General features: G+C 40.6%; 2 protein-coding genes across 2 annotated transcripts in view; one reads left to right on the top strand and one right to left on the bottom strand.

Moving 5' to 3' along the window:
- The window catches only part of LOC311142722 (pro-neuregulin-2, membrane-bound isoform-like), a gene marked incomplete at both ends in the record, with an annotated part of 129,942 nt that extends 129,065 nt beyond the window's left edge, over positions 1-877 (bottom strand). Inside the window, one exon of the mRNA XM_084178380.1 lies at positions 469-877. Coding sequence (XP_084034506.1) covers positions 469-877 — 409 coding nt within the window. The remainder of the gene's footprint in view (positions 1-468) is intronic.
- Positions 878-3,885: 3,008 nt separating this feature from the next.
- On the top strand, positions 3,886-13,187 carry LOC311142040 (transcriptional activator protein Pur-alpha-like). The gene is made up of 2 exons (XM_084177589.1): positions 3,886-4,051; positions 10,142-13,187. The coding sequence occupies exon 2, from the start codon at positions 10,219-10,221 to the stop codon at positions 11,074-11,076; it is 858 nt and encodes a 285-aa protein (XP_084033715.1). The 5' UTR covers positions 3,886-4,051; positions 10,142-10,218; the 3' UTR covers positions 11,077-13,187.
- Positions 13,188-23,466: the final 10,279 nt, after the last annotated feature.

Below are 23,466 nucleotides of genomic sequence, written 5' to 3'. Positions count from 1 at the left end.
AAAGTGCCTGTGTGTGTGTGTGTGTGTGTGTGTGTGTGTGTGTGTGTGTGTGTGTGTGTGTGTGTGTGTGTGTGTGTGTGTGTGTGTGTGTGTGTGTGTGTGTGTGTGTGTGTGTGTGTGTGTGTGTGTGTGTGTGTGTGTGTGTGTGTGTGTGTGTGTGCGTGCGCGCGCGCGCGCGCGTGTGTGTGCGTGCGCGCGCGCGCGTGTGTGTGTCAATGGCATCATGAAGCCTATTGATACCTCTAGCCTAAATGTTTCTATATTCGAATATTGCAGCAGAGATGTCCATGGGCACCCTCACCCATCTGTTACTCACTCTCAAACATTAAATCACTATTCCACATGTAGCTAGACTTATGGACAGGGGAAGAACGTATGGCTAGTTGCAACTGAAGGAAGTACAGTCATAATCATTTGATGTGCTTTGCCAGGTTCGACTTCAGTGGCAAGATTAAAGAATAAACTTACCGCAGTTTTCACACAATATCTTCCCAACATCTTTTTTTAGATTCTTCCCACTAGTATCTACGGGAGCATACGATGCCTTGAAAACCAAGGGCTCCTCGGTTGGGTCCATGAAAAAAATGTACTTGTGATTCTTTATCACTGTGGTGCACGGAGCCTCCGATCCGAATTCCCCCACGGTGACGAGCTGCTCCCGTCCCAGACCCCCGCTGTTCCGCGGCCACACGTCCAGCACTTTGACACTCACACGGTACGGCTCCGCTGAGACGTTCAGAGGCGCAGACTGCACCTTGCCCTCGATCACCACAGCGGATTTGTAAGCCTGGTCCTGCAGGGAATTCAAACTCGGGGAGTAGCAGGCGAAGGAGACCCCGATGACCAGCATGGATAAATGTACTGAATCAAGCCTCATGCCGCCTGCTTTGGCTCGGTGGTCGCTGATCGCGTTGTGGCAGGGCTCTCTGGGCTGCGGGGCGATGGCGGTGGAGCTGGGTTGAAGGAAGAGACAGCAAATAAGCTCCAGTAGCACGGCAGCGCGGCAGACCTTGCGTAAGTGTCCATGCCATCGGGATCCGCTGCTTTTTCCAATAATTTTGCAATGTGGAAATACCAGCTAGGAACCGGAAACCGCGTAATGATGCTGGGTTTAAAATCCCATCACTGCATTCTGCTAAAAATACATTCTAAAATGCAAGGGATTCATGGATTCTCCCCATCAGAAGATGCTCCTATGCTGCCATAGTAGCCTATCCGCAAGACGACGCCAGTCTATCTTTGCCCAAAAATTGCAGTGGTCGGGTGGGCGCCGTGCTCAGCACTGATGGTTTTCTGTATCATTCGCCGCAGAGAAAATACGCCAAATGCTGCAGTGAACAATTCGTTTTATAGTCCACTTGCAAAAAATGCATACGATTCATGCCCCTAACGAAACAGTGTTTTGTTCCACGGGTAATAAACCGCCTTTTCCAACTACCCTGTCTCTCTCCGCCTCCCCCACTTACCAGAGACGGAGAGAAATATGCGGATTGCGAAGGGCTCCACCACAAAAATGATATTTAAGATTGGAGCACTATGATGTAGCCTACCCCGACACCAATGCTCGGTCACCACACTACCCCCAAACGCCGACAAATGACAATCACTTCATGCTCTTCCCCATCACCAGACGGTTTCACGTTTCAATTTAATAATTAAATAAAACAGAAAAATGCATCACGCGTCCCGTTTTAAAATTGCGTATTACAGTGGACATAGGCCTATCCCTAAAAAAAAGAAGATAAAAGATCGATTGAAAAAGCTGCAATCAGTTCAGCAGATAGAAGGGGTTTCGGCTGTGATGACTAACGCTGTGAAAGCGCGATTCAGAGCCTCAGATTCTTCAACAGACTGTTTTAAATGAGTTTTTGCTTCTCATTCCATTATTAAGTCATGCCCTGCATTCAGGTCACATTCGTCGTTCTGCCTCTGAAAAAAAACAGATGCTGAGGCGCTGCATCAAATCCATACAACTAAAACAGCTGCGAATGGCCTTTAAAGACAGCAGAACTGAGAGCTCTCTTTCATGCATGGACAGGCACTTGGTGCATATTCAAATGTATTGTGTGGGCTGTTAATGAGACATGCCTAATGGCATGGAGAGAAAATATGAAATGGGAATTGATTATATATAGCCTACACATTCAGATGTTAAATAATATACTTCTTATTTGAAGTGAATATGTCAACTAAGTTAAAGGACAATATTATGTTGGGCTTAATTTGAATGCGGAGAGAACCACTGGACTTGAAGCTGAATGCTTTCACGAAGGGCGACATCTGTTGACCAACAAACATTCCCCAGAGCAGGTGAGCAACGTGAGGTCATATTCTGAAATGCTCGCCTCGAATGTGACCATTGTTTTAGCAACATACTCAATACAGACAGAGAAAAAAACAGACAGATGGACAGACAGACAGACATAAATGATATTAGCAACACAGCCTAAAACATGCAGGATGTTGACTAAAAACATTGAAGGAAAACTTCTCCCCAGCCTCCCCACTTGGCACACACTGGTTGAATCATCGTTGTTTCCATGTAATTTCAATAAAATTACGTTGAACCAACGTGGAATAGACATTGAATTGACGTCTGTGCCCAGTGGGTCGTTACTATTTTGGCCCACTTTATCACATAAAAAAACGTTTATTGCCTCTTCTCTGACAACATCAAAAAGCTTGAGATTTTTATTTGACCCTCCAATGAACAACACATAAAGACATATTGAAATGTACCCACTGGGCACACACTGGTTGAATAAACGTTGTTTCCACGTCATTTCAACGGAATTACGTTGAACCAACGTGGAATAGATGTTGAAATGATGTCTGTGCCCAGTGGTCAAAAGTCTGTCATTGATATCGCCCCACCCCTCCGCCAGAAACACTCATGTACACCATTGACAAGGTTTGACACAGATTCTCCAACAAATAGGCCAACGAACGAAAGGGCTAGATGAGCATGAGAAATGCCCAATGAGACAAGCTTTTGGGCAGCAGTGCTATCTAGCCCACTCCATGATCTTCCAGTGGAATGCACGAGATAGAAGAGCAGGATGACGCTGTCCATGGTTCTGAAACCGCATCACATCCAACTGGAGATGCAATTTACCTGTTCTTTCATGAGGCTCTTTAAAGTGGTCTCTTCAGTTGTTGTCTTATATTCTGTAAGTGGTAGTACTACCATTTAATATATCCATTAAAATACATTTTCCATGCAATTTAAATTTAACCACCACCCACAATAGTCCGAGATTAAACCGCCCCTATAGGCTAATTAACTTGTCATATGACAAATCTTCTAGGAAAATGCAATACTTGTCCCCCACCCCCCCCCCCCCCCCCCCCCACCCCACCCCCACACACACACAAAATAAGATAAGGAGTATAATTTCTCCGACTTTCAGGATAAACAGGTAGGTTTTATCTTACGACCAATTGAAGAGAACCTACAAACCTCACCGAAGTTAAATTATTAGGCCTACATGATTGGGATATGCGGAGGGAAACGAGACCATCCTTTATTTTACCACAGAAGAGCAAGTCTAGGCCTACAGGGTTTTCAATGAATAAAAATGTTTTTAATGATTTAAAAAGGTGTGTTCAATGAATTACGATTTATATTGCTTACGATTAAATTGACTAAATGCCTTTTGAATTGGAGGGATAGATTTGGTATAAGAAGCAACACCAGTTTGTGGTTCTCTTCAAACATGTACCGAGAAAGTACTAGCGGGTTTGAGAAATCTTAAACTGCAATTCTAAAGAGCAACAGTGCGAGGCGCACGCCTCTTGCAGTTCACCCAGTAACTGAGCGTGCTGACATCACAGGACAAGCGTGCGGCGTTGAACTTGTAGGCTACGTGCGTGCCTCTCCATGCCACGACTCGCTGTTTCTTTCCATCTTGTGAAGCGGCGAATCAGTGAGGCAGCACCACCGTATAAGTGTTGACAGTAGGCCTGCAAGGAGTTATTCGCCTTTTTCGTGTCTGTCTGCTACGAGACTACGCCGAGGTTGTTCAGGCGCTCTGCCTGCAGACTAAGCGGGGTAAGATATGCCTATCCTTGTTGCACGTTAATAGGTCTATGACGTTGGGAAGAGGACGACGGGTTTATTTACATGTCATTGGGTTCATTACTGCAATCCTCTCACTTAATCGGTGCTCCGGTTTGCAAGCGATTTCCCTCAGCAGCCTTACGGTGATGGAGGAGGTTTCCGATAATATCAAAAGTAGTTGCCAATCAAGCCATGTTGACAACCGGCACTGCAGTGAATTGACAGAAGCTTATAAGACATGTCTGCAGAAGCCTATGGAGACCGACAACCTATATAGCGCCCTCGGGTTTGAGTCATACACTCTTAGGAAAAAAAGGTGATATCTAGCACCTAAAATGGTTATTTGGCAGTACCCAAAAGAGAACCCTTTGGGGTAAATCCTTTTGAATTCAATCACTTTTTGACAGCACCCCTTTTGATTTGAACAAAAACTTCCATACATTGTAGAAGGGCTCAACGTTATTCTTTGAACGTGAATGCCAAAACATTCAAGAGATAAAGGTGCTCAAAGTTGACCTGTTTTGCATACCCCACCGGGCACAGACGTCAATTCTACGTTGGTTCAACGTAATTTCATTGAAAGGACACGGAAACAACGTTGATTCAACCAGAGTGTGCCCAGTGGGATGAGACATCAATGTCTTCATCACTGGAAAATATCAACGAGATTTATATAATTTAATAGCTTACAAACAGGGTTGTCAAACTTTTTTATAATTTCGTGAAAAAAAAGTTTAATAGAACATGTGACATTATTTTTTAACCTTTAACGTCAATTAGGCCTATCTAAAACTGCGTAAATATTCGCCTATGTTGCAGCTTAGAGCCTATTTTACATAATTCTGAGGTTTTTGTGTTGTGCCCGCCATCGGTTAAGGGTGGGTGTCATGTTTTGGCTGATAAATGTATTAAAATGGGAATAAAATTGAAATGTCAACTTTCAAATGGTACCACAAAGATGGGAATGTTGACTTGAATGGGGATATCTGTTTTAAATTATACCGTCAATCCTCCATATGAAACTTATTGAAATCATAGAAATATAGATCATAGAATAGACATGACCATTTAAATTCAAATTCAACGTGGGTGGACCAGCGGCCAATATTTATGGTAGTAATTAGAAGTAAACATTTCAATTCAATTTACATTTTAATAGTGTAGCCTACCAACTAAATTGCAGTGGTCTGAAGAGATAGAATTCATAGAATGGACCTATTTCTATTATTTTAAATGTATTCAAGAGCATGTTGAGTCTCAACTGATAGCAGACACAACACAAAACCTCAGAGGATGTAAAGTAGGATCTAAGCTATAACATATGTGAATATGAAAAATATCTGAGTTTACACGTTTTTAGATAATTGACTTTAAAAGGTTAAAAATGTACTTAATACAAAATATCTATAAATTATAAAATATTTTGACAACACTGTTTGTAAGCTTTTAAATGACATCAAACTCAACTGTTTATATTTCCCAGTGATGAAGATATGGATGTCTCATTGTATGGTGCACGAGGTATGCAAAATGGGTCAACTTTCAGCACCTTTATTTCCTGAATGTCTTGGCATTAAGGTAAAAAAAATTAACTTTCGAACCACTTCTTCCATGGGCAAACATGAATGGAAAGTTTTGTTTAAATCAAAAGGGATGTTGTCAAAAAGTGATTGAATTCAAATTGATTTACCTTTGAAGAACCCTTTTTGGTTCCAATTATAACCCTTTTGGTTCCAGGTATAACCTTTTTGGGTTCCATGTAGGACCCTTTCCACAGAGGGTTCTACATGGAACCCAAAATGGTTCTACGTGGAACCAAAAAGGGTTCTCCTATGGGGACAGCCGAATAACTGTTTTCTTCTAAGAGTGTAGCATAGATTACCTCTACAACAAACTTAGGCTATTTTACCTCAAGAAATGACTATCAGTGTTTTCTGCATTATCCTTTGGCAATCCTTTTACTGACATGACACCTTTTTAAGTGTTTTATGAGATTGCTGGACATGTTCTAGAGCCCTCAAACTCAACTCTGGACCTCGAAGCCAGTTCAACTGCTTTTTTCCCATTGTTCCCCTCTTATCAGGGACTGATTTAAACCTGGGACACCATGTGAATGCAATTCACTATCAGGTAGAACAGAAAAACAGCAGGCTTCGGACCTCGTAGGGTAAGAGTTGAGTACCCTTGTTCTAGAGTATTCAACCTTTGCTTTTGATCACTTTCATTTGCAGTGTGTGTTTTGGAACAAGCATCCTGGGCCAAATTAGCCAAAAGATCAGAGAATGTGTATGAACTGATCATTCCCTTCTATAAGATTGACATATGATCCAAAACGAACACACAAAATGAAACTCACATCGACCAGCATATGAAAATGCCAACGTGACTCCAGGGAAGGTGGGACAAACTTTTCAGACTGCATTTTAGAGATACTTTACATCATGAAACATGCATGTAAATTATATAGCCTACAGACTTAATTAGCGTAAGATTTGCTACTGAGTGAGAAAATGCAGAACATTCCTCTATTTTCAGAGGTGGATCTGTTTTCTGTGTTATTCTGCTTCTTTCACCCTTGTGCCCTTGAAGATAAGTCATCCTGTTGTGGGGATAAGTCAACACTGTTATGGGGATGGTCAAAAGCATGAATCCAAATAATAAAATATCAAGGGACCATTGAACCAGTGTTCTTGTCCATCACAGTTCAAAATCTTTGGACTCATGAAGAAGACAAGTTAAGAAAATAATTTTGCCCATGAGAACATTCTTATGACAAGTGGAAGCAGAACACCAACCGAATATTTAAAGAAGTGTGTGTGTGAGAGAGAGAAAGAGAGAGCAAAAGCTGCCATGCCAAAGGAGGATGCACTAAATACAAACTTAGGGGAAAATAAATAAAACGTGAATGTTCTTTATCTCTTGTTGGCTCTGTACAAAATCAGCTACACATTTTCATCTTACCTTAGCACATTATAGTCTGATGTGTGAATCCAAAACGAGGCAGTGGGATAACTTAGTCGAAGGATAGAATCACATACAATAAATAAAAAATGCTGTGAAAAAATTCTCACAGAGGCCTCTGAACTGACGGACGAGAGAGCTAAACACGATCAAATATCCATGGAATTCTATTGTCGTTATTAAATAACTTGCTTATAGGTATGAGCAGTTCTCTAAGAACGTTTTATGGGTCCTGTTAGTTTGCAAATGAGACTGAAGCAATAAAACAATGTTTTTCAGCAACATCATGGCAGTTTCCTTTTCGATAGAAGTTTTCCTTCGGTCTACTTGTAGCCTGGACATTTTGATTAAACACATTTGTAAACAATTTGTAGGCTATGTTAACGTTTTTTAACTTGACGTCTGAGATACGGCTATCCATTTTTTCAACAAATGTCCCGTCATACACTATTACTTTGCTCGAGCAACAGCGACAATTTTCATTTATTAGGGCTATTTTCCACTTTCATAAATAAATTACACGTTACACCCTCTGTCCAACAATCTGTAAAAAATAACCAAAGTGTTTGGGCTGTATGAAGCCAAATGAAAAACACTAAAGCAAAGTCTATTCAGGAATAATATTATTTTCACTGTGATGACACAAGACCAGTAATTGTTTGCTAAATAAACAATTGCAAATAGGCTAGATGAAGCATCTACCGCTCGTGTCAACATCACTTTTAAAATGAAAATAAATAAAATGTAATTTTGTTTATTTAATTTAGTTGACAATAGGCCTACATTGCACAGACACCCAGGTTTCAGTTTTCAAATGAATTGTGTCAGAGTAGGCTACAGGCCTACAAAGTTCCCATTGGCATTCAGGTATATATTGCCAAAATAAACATTTCCAGAACGAAACAATGTATATCATTCGATGGCCTGCATGTGGGCTAGACTAGAAAATGGAAGTATTGAATCTGTTTTATTTCTTGATAGATATTCGGTAGTTCTATAGGCCTGAAAGAGTCACAACATCATACATATCAAACGAAGATGTGTGTGGTCATATATTAATGTATTAAATTACATTTGAATAAGAAGGAACTTAACAATCAAATCAGCATCTTATAATCGAAATATTAGATCCATTTAATTCCTTCCAATTGTTTTTGTCCCATAATGGTTACACTTATTTGTGTCCGTGTTCTTCCCTTCTAATACACATTTATTTTATTGCAACGCAAATCGCTGTGACTTTAGCATTTTCTGACAAATACATAGTTTAACACTTCCTTTACACCCTGACAATGGCAATAGCTATTTTTCACCAATGATACATCCATTAAAAAGGAACTTAAATTAATTAAATGTAAGTTTAAATCCAATAGAAAATAACATTATTCAGCAAATATAATTATGTAGCATAAAAAATTGTTTATTCGATTACACACGAGATAGAAGTTTTACTTTTGTTCAATAAAACATGCTATTTTACATAGGCTAACGATGGACTAGATATAGTTGCTACTTTTTTAATTCCCATAAGTTAGAAGACAATTAGCATATAAACAGATAACATACGAAAAACATAGTTCTGAAAGCTGTTCATTTGGACTGATGGACATACGATTTCATTTTACGACTAGGATAATAATAAGCTAAATAATAGGCTATAGGCCTACATATCGAGTTTTTGGCTCCCAGTTTAACAACTTCCATTTCAAATAAATAATAATAATATGTTATGTCAATTATCACATTTAAATATGTAAAATTGACATGTTAAGTTTAATTAAAATATAGCCAAAATGAACATTTGTCTCCAAGTTGTTTGTGCAGTTTGGAGCTCGTGAGAACACTAGGCCTACTATTTTCGCATTCAAATCAAGAGACTTGGCTTTAATTTACAAAAAATAATATGATCAATGTAGGCCTATAGATCTGAGAAACGAGTAGGTATCATAAAAGTGCACACTCATGACATGTAGCCTATTTTCTAGTAGGCCTAACAAATACTCTATTTGGTAGGCTTGCTCTCTATTTGGTAGGCCTAACAAAACGAATGGTAACGCTAAGTCGACTACATTGACAGGAGTATGAAAGAAAGACTCACCCTATCACCATGACTGCGTCTCTGTCTCGGCCTAAATTGAATCATATCATCCCAAGGTCGAAACATGAAAGGTTGGTAAGGACAACTGTAATTGATGAATAAGCCAAACCGAGCCACTTAAATCAACAGACTGTCTTAGTAAACCTAGCAGCCGGAGTCTTGTTTTAGCCCATTACCGACCTGTGCCTGTGCAGGCAACGTTCTTGTATTTTGTTTCCAAATAGGGGGTTTCTCTCACAATACTTGTAATAGAGAAGCGGCTCAGGTTTCCAAATAGCACGAATCAAGGCTTTCAGATGGTTACAGTGAAGGTCAATTAGTAGGCCTACATTGGATAGAGTAACAACGTGTGAAATATAATTGGTGTGAAACCAAATAGCTAAGTATAATAGATGGTGCAGAGTATTTGCACGCCGCAAGGGCAACCCTAACCCATGTATAGCCTAATGTAAAATGTTGCCTTGAATGTGAGCCTCTGGACTGGATTGTAGCCACCATAAGCTGTCAGCATTCTATGTATGGCTTGTGGGAAACAGAGTTCTTCGTTTTTATTTCACCCCTGCTTTGTCCCCATCTTTTCCCATTTCCCATTGCATCATAAAAACATACACAACACATTCGCAAACATAAGACAATACCCAACAGTGCAATAAACGAGTAATAACCCCAGTTATTGAGGAATAATAGGCCTACATGTTTTTCCATTAGTAAAGGTAAGCCCTTTTTACGCATATGATTTTACGCATTCATGTTTTACGCATACGATTCAAGTAAAATACCAAGCTTTACTGCAGTTCTGGATTGCTCTTCATCCAATTTGATTGTCAAAATAATAACTTCGATTTCAGTTTTGAAGTGGTAAGCTTGCATCAAACAAAATAGCCTGAGCATTTAGACGGTGATGAAAAACGGCTATTCATTTATGAATGCGCCACGACTGTATTTAGGCCTAAAGGATAATATAGAATTTCCACTTTGAGGCGGTCTCGATAGATATTGTTCTTGTATTTCCCTCTGTGTAGATCTCGCGAGAGTGGTGGCGTGGCTGGCTGGCTGTGGGGTTGCAGTAGACAGAGGGAGAAGGCAGGCAGGCAGCATCATGGCGGACAGAGACAGTGGAAGTGAGCAGGGAGGAGCAGCCACGGGCCCGGGCGTTGGTTCCATGCACCCAGTGACAGGAGGGGCGGGCTCGGCTTCCGGGCTGCAGCACGAGACGCAAGAGCTAGCGTCGAAACGGGTTGACATTCAAAACAAACGTTTCTACCTGGACGTGAAGCAGAACGCAAAAGGCCGCTTCTTGAAGATAGCCGAAGTCGGGGCTGGGGGAAACAAGAGCCGCCTCACTCTCTCCATGTCAGTGGCAGTAGAGTTCCGTGACTACTTAGGGGACTTCATCGAACATTATGCCCAATTAGGTCCTAGCAATCCGGACATCGCACAGGATGAGCCGAGGCGAGCACTTAAAAGCGAATTCTTGGTCAGGGAGAATCGGAAGTACTACATGGATCTGAAAGAGAACCAGAGAGGCCGGTTTCTGAGGATTCGACAGACCGTGAACCGGGGGCCCGGTTTGGGATCCACGCAAGGCCAGACGATTGCTCTTCCTGCCCAGGGACTTATTGAGTTTCGTGACGCTTTGGCCAAACTCATTGACGACTACGGAGTAGATGACGAACCTGCGGAGTTGCCGGAGGGGACCTCCTTGACCGTGGACAACAAACGCTTTTTCTTCGACGTGGGCTCCAATAAATACGGAGTGTTCATGAGGGTAAGCGAGGTGAAGCCAACATACCGCAACTCTATCACGGTGCCCTACAAAGTGTGGTCAAAATTTGGGAATACGTTCTGTAAATACGCGGAGGAGATGAAGAAGATCCAAGAGAAACAGCGGGAGAAAAGGGCATGTGAGATGCAGCAGCAAGAGGAGATGCATGCTGATGATGCGGACGAGGATTGATATAGCGCAAAAACATGCAAAAAAAAGTAATCAAAATAACAAAAAGAGAAATTATAATTAAAAACTTTACTGTAAAAAGAAAGAGATCTAAAGATTTAACTGTAACTGTTTAACTCCAAGGGAGCACCACCCACAAAAAAGAAACCTACACAAACTGACAGTAATGACATGTTGTCACCCATCGCTGGATGTTACCCACTTATCCACCATTAATACAGTAAGCGGCTGCTAAACAAAGTAATAACATTATATATGAACCGTGTTTCCTACTTGATGACAGATGATAAAGAACTGAGTGTTTATTTCCCTTATTAACCAATACCTTTTGTACACGTTAAAGCTATTATAAAAAGTGTTTGCAATTTTCAAATGGAATTATTGCCGAGTTATAGAAAGTGAGCTAATGACTTCAGCACAAATCAGATATTTTAGTTTTTTTTTAACCAAAATGTAAAACCTTTTTAAAGGGTTGTCATTGTGTACTTGCCACCCTATTTACCTTTACCTGTGAGTAGAGATGTGTTTACACAAATCATAAATGTATGAGGGCTAGGCCTGCATAGGAATTTTGTTTAGATGTCATGCAGTCTGAAAAAGGTACATAGGCAATGTCATGCAAGGAAATAAGTGCTCACTCTCTCTTGTGCATTGCATTGCATCAAACTCGAACACATTGAACTGGTCAATGGAACTCGACATGAATACCTTCAAAAGGAATATAACTGTTGTAACTTTTGTTTGAAATTGAAGTTGTCGTCATGCAGATTGGTATACTATAGACTACCTTTGTGTCTCGTTGTCATGCAATGTGTTTTTTAGAAAGGTACTCGTCTTAGATTAAGGAAGTGCAGTGACAACATGCAGCAAATGACATGACAAGTGCTTGAGAACAGCATATTTGTAAAATAGAGCACTCAACCCTGCTAGCACCACCTAATTGGCTTCATGGTCTATTGAGTGCTAAAACAAAAAGTAAAGCATGGTTTTGTGAATCTGAAATGTATGTCAATGTCAGCACTTATGGAACAGAGGTTTTCTGTTGAGGAATTTGACACACAAAGGAACAGAAAATATCAGTCAACCAATAGGATGCCAAGGTGCCAATGAGTTTTGTTGCTGCATGTTTACCTGTACAAAGCCTGATGTTAGTTTTCCAACATTGTGGCTCAAGGACCTCTCTCCAAGCTGGTTTTCATCCCTGACAATGCTCAACTCTTTAGCTTGAATGCTGGTATGACTCTGGATATCTCATCAAGTTTTATAAACCTTGTCAGTTTCCAAAGAAGCTGGCAATAAATCAGACCATGACAAATGTACCTTAGTATTCAGTGGAAAGATCACTTGGCAGATTGGAGTGAAAAGCAGCAGGCCTAACTGTCCTTGAGCCCCCTGATTGGCGCTACTGGTGTTAATGATACCCAAATGGGTGTGTCCTCTTCAGCATATTAACAACCTGGTGCCTTACACACTCCGCATGCTTACATGCTGGCCTGGTGCTTTGGATCATGGCTTGGGTTATTCTTTTCCCCATATATTCCCCCCCCCCCCGGTATGCCACAGCATAACTTGTGGTGCTAAAGAACCCTAAAGAAAAGGGGCAGATTACTAAGCGTTTTCTGCAACCTTCCTCCCCCTTCCCCAACCTCACTCCCATCCCCAAGCCATCCAGGTATCGGCCTACATGTAAGCATGGAAGGGGGTGGTCACCTAGAAGACGATGCGGAGAAACCTGCTCTTCACAGGCCCAGCCCGGTGAGGTGGAGCGGAGAGCAGGGGCTGACTGGAAACATCACTGTGGACTGGATTCAGAACGCTTGTTGGAGCCCCCCTTGTGATATTCTCTGTGTGTAGTTCTACGACTTGGGCAGTAATGTGTAATTTGTAAGTTGCTAAAGACCTCAATTACAGGGGAGTAGTAAGCATGTCTTATTTTGTTTTAGTTTTTTGTTTGAACTTTTCAATGTTATTTCACATTATTTGTAATTTTGAATGTTTTTTTGCTCACAACAGATATTTTCTTTTCTTTTCAGTGCAACATTTCATTACTGTGTGCAATATCGTATGTGCCAATGGTGGCAATATATGTATATCAATTAAATATATGATTAATATTTGAAAGCATGTGGCTGAATTCCATGTTTATTTCTCTTCAAGGTTTTATATGCCTTTATCTGCACTTAAACAAAGGTCTGGGAGGAGAAATCAATCTAACAAAGCAAGCTTCATCCTGCCTGATGAGGGCAAAACCGACGTCATAACATTCACACTAACTAACATGCTGAGGATGAGGAATAGTATCGTCTGTCTCATGGGCCTCTATCACCTCTCCCTCTGGCTTGGGAAGAGTGAAGTGATGGGGTGGGGTGATTGTAGGGGCTGAGAATATATGTTGAGTTTTGGTTAAAAGGGAAAGCAGCATGCAGCCATGTTTCCTGATTTGATTTAAAACGGTGCTTTGGTACCGGTACGATACTTATGAAGGTGTATGGTGAACTCCTGTCTTCAGTGGTTGTTTGTAGCACATTGCTTTCCTAGCTGGATGAAATGTCTGACCAATATTTGTTTGAAATGATCTCAACAAGGAATGTCTTTTTTTCTCTCATGTTGCTTCCCTTTTCAAAGACGATTATGGATTAACTCATTCGGTGGTGATGCATCGAATATCATTTATGCACATTTTACAAATTGTAATAAAATTTTAATACATTTAATTTACCCACATCTGACAAATGTATCTTCAATATGTATGTGCTTTTTCTCATGAGGTTCTCTCTTGTAACAAATGGCAATGTAGGATTGCCAAACTGGGCAGGGTTTTTCTACTCACTGTCTAATTGGGTTATGAATATTGGTAACCTCCAGAAACGCTCTTCAATCAGATAAAACTGTATCATGTGGCCTATTTCATGTTTCTGATTATTTACTTACTATGTAAAAATTGGTTATATGGTTGGCAGTGCTTTTTGATATGCATTTTGTGTTTGATCCTAGAAGGATTCTGTCTTTTTCATTTTGCCAAACTAACACTCACAGCTCAATGTTCTATCACCATGTGTAGTAGCTAATTGGTTCTATGCTTCCATGTCATGAGCTCACAGCTTCCAACTGTAACCACCTGATTTGGAATTGACAGCACATACTGTATGTCACAATCCTAACTTGAAATCTGCACACAACTCAAATGTGTGTGCAGACCTCCCATTAACATCAATGTGCGATTTGAAGTCAGAAGGGAACAATTGGGTGCTTGAATCTATAGATTTTGAATATATTTGTCACTGCTGGCTTACTAGAGCAACCACCACCTGCACTGCCAGTGGAGAGACTAAAACATGCTACTGATTTCAGATTTTTAGGGTTATGAGAAGCTTCAGGACTAGCACTGATATGTATTATTTGGTATTTTATTAGGATCCATATTAGCTGTTGCAAAAGCAGCAGCTACTCTTCCTGGGGTCCACACAAAGCATGAAACATGACAGAAGTTAGAACAGAAGGAGACCTGCTATTTGAGATGCAAAGGCCATGTAAACATTGAAATATAACACAAAGAAAGGTACAGGTCACAGGAGGTTGGTGGCACCTTAATTGGGGAGGATGGGCTCGTGGTAATGGCTGGAGCAGAATTAGTGGAATGGTATCAAATACACCAAACACATAGTTTCCATGTGTTTGATGCCATTCGCTCCGTTCCAACCATTATTATGAGCTGTCCTCCCCTCAGCAGCCTCCACTGGTATGGGTATGTATTTACATTGCCTGCCCAGTATGTTTTGTCAAATTCATTATTCATTGACCCAAAAGGGCCATGTGGCCTACTTCTAGGAGGGCAAACTCAACACTGCTACAGTGGTAATATTTATGATTTTTATGATGACAAACACATTCACGTCTGCTGCAGTAAACTACAGAGTGATACATGTTGCATGTTGTGCTGGCACTAGTCAGCTTGTGCTTTTGGCCAGCAGGTGTCTCTATCTAACCGATCCACAATCTTCAAAGTGACATGGATGTCTCATGTCTGGTGACTCACTCTTTTGAACCAATTGGTGTCAGAAGTGGGATGGCGTGCAAGGAGGCCATTGAAGTGTCCCATCGGGATCGTATGATGGACTTGTGGGGACTAGCTTCTGATGGAAGGGGATAGAGTAGCAACCTCAGTACAACAGGGACCTCGACAAGACAAGAGGTCTGAGCCTCTTGGTTGAATGTTTAAACTGTTGGACTGACAGTCACAGGGACCTGTCGGGTGCAAGTCCCAATCGGGCTACCTCCACATTTGCTACAATATCATAAGGACAAATGGAAATGGTAGATGAATTGCAAAGACTTGCCCTTATCATAACTCAAATTCAACTGCATTAAAGTAGTCATTCCACGTCCCGTTTTGATGAGTGAGGGAAATGGACCAATGCTGCCCAAAAGCTCAGTCTTAACGCAAATATGCCTCGCTTGCGATACGTTTTTGGAAAAAATTGGAACTTAACTTTCATATGAGCGGGAAATAATGGTGGATGAAATGGTCCAATGGAAATGTGAGCGTAAGGTGAGAGGATGTGTCCTAACCAATGATATGTGTTAACCCTATATGACTGACAGGGGTGAAGTTTAAGCCACCACGCAGCGCAGCCATTTTGGTAGCTATAGAACTGTTCATTTTGGCACCATTTTTTAGATTTAGTCTTAGTCATTTTGACTAAAATATAATTAATTCTTAGTCACAATTGTCATTTGAATAATGATTTAGTCTAGCTGTCAAAATGACGAAAACAGTGGGCCATTTGCGTCAACTAAATGCCATTTGATTTTATTCACATTACATTAACCTATAGTAAACATAAATCACTGACTTCCATGTCCACAAACATACATAGCCTTGTCCTACCAACATATTTCCTATAATTCCTATAATAACATATCCAATTCTCTTCCCAACAGTAGAAATATGACAAACACTAGCTATGTTTCCATCCAGTTGGCAACAGATTTTCATGCAAATATTCTAAAATCTGCATAAATAAAATTAGCATTTTCCCACCAGAGATAAATCTGTGCGTGATGACATAGTGCACATAAATATCACATTTGCAGTTAAATTCCCATGTACCGAATAAAAAATACAAGTTAAATGGGTTTCCATTGGATATTCAACTCTACTGATGGTTTTGCCCCTCAAAAAAATTGCATTATATAGGGAGTGTGCCCACTCTGGTATTGGCACGTGCGCTCTAGCCAACAGCTGGCAGATACAGTGCGGGTATAGCCTACATGATGAGATGAATATGGACAAAACAGCTAGATTAATTTAATTTGTCAAACGGCAGCCAAGCATCGATCATCATGTGACCAGAATAAGACCCTCGATATTTATTGAAAATTTGCATCAAGCTCATCACGCTTGCACTTTCACCACCCTGTTAAATTCATAACTGATTTCATCTGCTTAATAAACTGCATGCTTTCCCGAGTCGTAGTGGGAGGACCACACAACATGTCATCGCATGACTCCAAGTTGACTTTGATATGATGGTTATTATATCAATATTTGTGCATAACTGTTTCCACCTCCATTTGTCGCATAATTAATTTTACCATCACAAAAAGATCCCACCTCGTCTAGCTGTTTTGTTTTGTCGACATTTGGTAAGTTTACTGACAAATTTGCTGTTTTCCATCAGGCCTGGAGTGATAAAAAAAAAAATCCTATATGTACTTTACTCAAATAAAAAGGTTGAATGGAAACCTGGTTATATACAGTGCATTCGGAAAGTATTCAGACCCTTTGACTTTTTCCACATTTTGTTAAGTTACAGCCTTATTCTAAAATGGATTAAATTGTTTTTCCCCCCATCATCAATCTACACACAATACCCCATAATGACAAAGCAAAAACCGTTTTTTTGAAATTTTAGCAAATGTATTAAAAATGGAAATATCACATTTACCTGTATTCAGACCCTTTACTCAGTACTTTGTTGAAGCACCTTTGGCAGCGATTACAGCCTTGAGTCTTCTTGAGTATGACGCTACAAGCTTGGAACACCTGTATTTGGGGAGTTTCTCCTATTCTTCTCTGCAGATCCTCTCAAGCTCTGTCAGGTTGGATGGGGAGCGTCGCTGCACAGCTATTTTCAGGACTCTCCAGAGATGTTCTATCGGCTTCAAGTCCGGGCTCTGGCTGGGCCACTCAAGGACATTCAGAGACTTGTCCCGAAGCCACTCCTGCGTTAGCTTGGCTGTGTGCTTAGGGTCGTTGTCCTGTTGGAAGGTGAACCTTCACCCCAGTCTGAGGTCCTGAGCGCTCTGGAGCAGGTTTTCATCAAGGATCTCTCTGTACTTTGCCGTTTATCTTTGCCTCGATCCTTTGCATCCCCACAGCATGATGCTGCCACCACCATGCTTCACCATAGGGATGGTGCCAGGTTTCCTCCAGATATGACGCTTGGCATTTAGGCCAAAGAGTTCAATGTTGGGTTCATCAGACCAGATAATCTTGTTTCTCATGGTCTGAGAGTCTTTAGGTGCCTTTTGGCAAACTCCAAGCGGGCTGTCATGTGCCTTTTACTGAGGAGTAGCTTCCGTCTGGCCACTCTACCATAAAGGCCTGATTGGTGGAGTGTTGCAGAGATGGTTGTCCTTCAAGAATGATGGAGGCCACTGTGTTCTTGGGGACCTTCAATGCTGCAGACATTTTTTGGTACCCTTCCACAGATCTGTGCCTCGACACAATCCTGTCCTGGAGCTCTACGGACAATTCCTTCGACCTCATGGCTTGGTTTTTGCTCTGACATGCACTGTCAGCTGTGGGACCTTATATAGACAGATATTGTCCAATCAATTGAATTGACCACAGGTGGATTCCAATCAAGTTGTATAAACATCTCAAGGATGATCCATGGAAACAGGATGCACCTGAGCTCAATTTTGAGTCTCATAGCAAAGGGTTTGAATACTTATGTAAATAATCTCTTTTTAATTTTTAATAAATTAGCTAAAATTTCTGAAAACCTGTTTTTGCTTTGTCATTATGGGGTATTGTGTGTAGATTGATGAGGATTTTTAATTTATTTAATCCATTTTAGAATAAGGCTGTAACGTGACAAAATGTGGAAAAAGTCAAGGGGTCTGAATACTTTGCGAATGCACTGTATAAGAATATATAACAATTATCTGGCCATGTAAATTCCTAATAATTCAGCCACATAGACATTACATACAAAACAAACAGACACACAGGAGCGCAGAGAGAGAGAGTAGTCAAGGACCAGTTGGCAAAGTAGTAGGCTATAGGTTGCACCTCCATCACTCTGTCACTCCCATCCACAGCTTTTATGCAAGTAAAGTCATGCCATATATATACAAAAATCTTGACAGTAGTGATGGAAACAGGAAGTTTCGGTACAATTTTATAAATGCCAACAGCTCATTTGTACATTTGACATGGCTGAATATTTTGTGTCAGTAAAATTAATTATGCGAGAAATGGCGGTGGAAACGCCTTTATGCGCAAATATTGATATAATAACCATCATATGGAAGTAAACTTGGAGTCACAAGATGATATGTTGTGTGGTCCTCCCACTACGACTCGGGAAACCATGCAGTTTATTAGGCTACAGATGACATAAGTTATGACGAACTTCACAGGGTTGTGAAAGTGATGAGCTTTATGTTCCTTTCCAATAAATATCGAATATCTTATTCTGGTGACATGATGATTGATGCTTGCCTGCTGTTTGTCAAATAAAAATATTTTTGCTCTTCTCCATAATAATCTCTTCATGTAGACTAGCCTACCCTCACAGCCTACCCCCACTGTATATGTTGTTGGCATCGCATGTGCCAAGACGAGAGTAGGTACATCTGCTATTTAACACAACAGTTTTTGTGACAAAACTATCAGTAGAGTGGAAAATGCGATGGAAACACATTCAACTTTAGATTTTTATTTGGTACATGAAAAGTTAAAACGAAAAAGTACATTTTGTGTGTACTACGTCATCACGCACTGACTTTCATCTGCAACAAGTCCGTTTGGTGGAAACACACCACTGGTGGGAAAATGCGCATATTTTCTTTATGCAGATTTTTGAATATTCGCATGAAAATCTGTTGCCAATTGGATGGAAACCTAGCGACTGCCATTGTTATCAACGTTCCACAGACGCGGCAGCCACATTAATGTCCAAAAGTAGAACGGGGGCTAATGACTTTGAACTTGAGTTAATGGCTGTTTCGCCCAGTGATGTAGTCGAGTCTCTAGGCCTCGAGTCCAAATCGAGTCCCAAGTCCCCTGTGCTCGAGTCCGAGTCCAAGTCCGAGTCACCAATGGTCGAGTAACGAGACCCTATGACTGAAGTCCAAATCCCCGTGCTCAAGTCCTTGTCCAAGTGCTCAAGTCTGAGTCACTCGCCCACATTAACTCAAAATAAAGTGATTTACCCAGTCATATGTAGTGTAGTAGAACGAGGGATTTAGTCAATAAATAGTTTGTTGTTCATTTTCCTTTCTTTCTGTGCCACCAAATGTTTGCATATAGGCTATTGTTAATGTTGGCGAGGCCACGTTCAGTTGCAAAACGTTCTCGAACGTTGCCACGTTCAGTTGCAAAACGTTCTCGAACGTTGCAGATAGAAAATCCTGAATTGAGCCAACATTATTCCTTATTTAAAATGTCAGAGGCATGTTTGTTCTACATAGCATATTTCTATCTGAACATTCCAAAACGTTGCTTCCTGCTGAATGCGCCCCAGATTATTAGCTATAGTTAGCTAATGAGGTAACATGACAAGTTGTAGCCTAAACAAACGGTCCGCAAGAAGGCTAGTTTTACTTTATGAATGTTAAATGTGGCCCGCCAATGCACGATAGAAAGAAAAAAACGTCGCTTCAGTATTATGGGTCATATCTTTTGAACGGTAATGGCTAACCACTGGGCCCAGATGTCAGTTCAACATCTAGTTTTGATTTACATTTACGTCATTTAGCAGACGCTCTTATCCAGAGCGACTTACAGTTAGTGCATACATTATTTTATTTTTTCATACTGCCCCCCCGTGGGAATCGAATCCACAACCCTGGCGTTGCAAACACCCATGCTCTACCAACTGAGCTACCTCCCTGCCGGCCATTCCCTCCCCTACCCTGGACGACGCTGGGCCAATTGTGCGCCGCCCCATTGGTCTCCCGGCTACGACAGAGCCTGGATTCGAACCAGGATCTCTAGTGGCACAGCTAGCACTGCGATGCAGTGCCTTAGACCACTGCGCCACTCGGGAGATAACATTTGGTTGAGTTGTCAACTAACGTGTAACTAATCAACAAAAATGTCACCATGTCATTGGATTTAGGTTAAATGCTGGGTGAAAAAAAGCCACAATTCCCTTAAATTGATTACTTTTGCTAATCCAATCAGTTCTCCACGTTGATTCAACGTCAACACACATATTTTTGGGGTTGAAATGATGTTGAAACAACGCTGATTCAACCAGTGGGTAGCATCAAGTAGTTTTCTCTGAGGAAAAGAGGGAGACTACTACTTTGGCTACAGAACTTGGCTATGAAATGCAGTGGGGAAAGTGTGAGGGTTGAGCGAGACTACAAATTCAAAAAGGTTTCTATACTCAAGGGAGAGAAACATAGCTAGACTGTTGTTTTACTATTAAACTTAATGCTGCTATTGTTTTTAATTTTGTAAAGCAGCTTGTGTTTCTTAACCAGGTATCTAACCAACCTGGTCTCAGAACCTTTCATATTATTCTGTACATAAATCCGAGACACTCCATTTTTTATGATATGTTACATTTCGTATGGTATGTATTAATTTGTATAATAATAATAATAATAATAATATGCCATTTAGCAGACGCTTTTATCCAAAGCGACTTACAGTCATGCGTGCATACATTTTAGTGTATGGGTGGTCCCGGGGATCGAACCCACTACCCTGGCGTTACAAGCGCCGTGCTTGGATAGCTGATGCTGTTTAAATTTGTGGTTGTCCATCACCCATTTCGTCTGATATGTTCCGAATTACAATTTGTATTATATACTGAACAAAAATATAAACGCAACCTGCAACAATTTCAATGATTTTACTGAGTTACAATTCATATGAGGAAATCAGTCAATTGAAATAAATTCATTAGGCCCTAATCTATGGATTTCACATGACTGGGAATACAGATATGCATCTGTTGGTCACAGATACCTTAAACAAAATGGGCCTCACAGTGGGTCTCAGGATCTCATCACGGTATATTTGTGCATTCAAATTGCCATCGATAAAATGTAATTGTGTTCGTTGTCCGTAGCTTATGCCTGCCCATACCATAACCCGACCGCCACCATGGGGCACTCTGTTCACAACGTTGACATCAGCAAACTGCTCGCCCACACGACGCCATACACGTGGTCTGCGGTTGTGAGGCCGGTTGGACGTACTGCTTCTCGTTCTCTTAAACGACGTTGGAGGCGGCTTATGGTAGAGAAATGAACATTAAATTCTCTGGCAACAACTCTGATGGATGTTCTTGCAGTAAGCATGCCAATTGCATGCTCCCTCGAAACTTGAGACGTCTGTGGCACTGTGTTGTGTGACAAAACTTCACATTTTAGAGTGGCCTCTTATTGTCCCCAGCACAAGGCGCACCTGTGTAATGATCATGCTGTTTAATCAGCTTCTTGATATGCCACACCTGTCAGGTGGATGGATTATCTTGGCAAAGGAGAAATGCTCACTAACAGGGATATAAACAAATTTGTGCATAGCATTTGAGAGAAATACACTTTTTGTGGGTATGGAACATTTCTGGGATCTTTTATTTCAGCTCATGAAACATGGGAACAACACTTTACACGTTGCATTTATATATTTTTCAGTATAATTGTGCTTATCTTTTAAGTTCTCAATCTCTCCAAAAACTCTTGTCTAGTCCACTTAGTCAGATTTTAGTCACAGAGAATCTTGTCTCGTTTTAGTCAACTGAAATGAAAAATCATTTTCAGTTAGTTAATCGGTTTTTCTGGGTCTATTTAGTCAGTTATAGTCTCGCCAATTGCCACTTTTTCAATAGGTATTTCACAAATATTTTAGTGACTATTTTTGTTGACCAAATTAACACTGCTATAGAAATGCATTTATTAATGTCTACATTAGTTTATGACAAGCATTCTATTACAGACACCTTAATGAATACTTAAAAATTATATGAACTGAACTGAACATGAAAATAAAAACAAACAAATAAATACTGTATAATTCCATTCATTCCTATGGAGGACTGCTCCTTCTGGGAAGTGCCAATATGGCTGACCGATGGCATCAAAGCCTCTCATTGTCCATTACATAGCATCAGCCATCCAGGGTTTATATACATCATTGGTCGTAACTTTAGGCCATGTGAAAACACAGCCGGGTGCAACTTTGCTAAACTGCATATCTTTTTTTTTCTTCATTTTAAGTCATTTAGCAGACTCTCTTATCCAGAGCGACTTACGGGAGCAATTAGGGTTAAGTGCCTTGCTCAAGGGCACATCGACAGATTTTTCACCTAGTCGGCTCAGGGATTAGAACCAGCAACCTTTCGGTTACTGGTATAACGCTCTTAACCACTAAGCTACCTGCCGCCCATATAGTAAGTGTATCTTTTGTATTTGTAATATTTTTTATCGCTGGTATGAAAGTTAAAGGGGGGCTGAACTTCCTGATTTCGCCTCATTTTTTGGCTTGGTCAATAAGAAATGCAGCTGCCATGACTGAAACCAAACGATAGTTGTCTTGGGGTGGTAGTTTAATGTGGGTGTGTCTGTGTCTTCACACGTGGTAAGCATTTTGTACATTCACTCTGCCAAAACAGTGCAGAGTTAGTCACACACCCTTCTAGATAACTTGAATCCGTCTAATCAGGTCTTGTGTCTTGAAGTCTAGCCACACTCTTGAGCCAATTAGCATCAGCCTGCCTATGTGCAACTGTGACAAAATTGGTTTGATGTTGGAAAGCCTATCCCTTTGGCTAGTTAGGGACCATCAATAAATTACACAATGTAAATGGGACAATATTTTCATGTTGCACATCTTTTAGTTGTCTCATTAAATGCTAATTAATATTTGTATATGAATTTCTACAGTTTATAGTTGGTTTGAGGTTTTTAAGTCATTGAAATTTGGAGCTATTAACCTTTTAAAATATTGTCCCATGTACATTGTGTAATTTTATTGATGTTCCCAACTAAACCCCATAGGGATATCTAACAGAGTACCACAGTATGATTCATAATACCCATAAAACCTATGTGTCAAACAAGGAAATGGTTCCAATCATTTTTCCACCATTCATTTTTCCTATAGGGCATTTTAGAAACACGTAAAATAAAGTCTGTGTTTCGTGT

This window comes from Coregonus lavaretus, assembly GCF_964263955.1.
Source record: "Coregonus lavaretus genome assembly, chromosome: 15".
Lineage (NCBI taxonomy): Eukaryota > Metazoa > Chordata > Actinopteri > Salmoniformes > Salmonidae > Coregonus > Coregonus lavaretus.
Note: the sequence above shows the minus strand (reverse complement) of the source record. Positions and strands in the feature narration are given on the sequence as shown.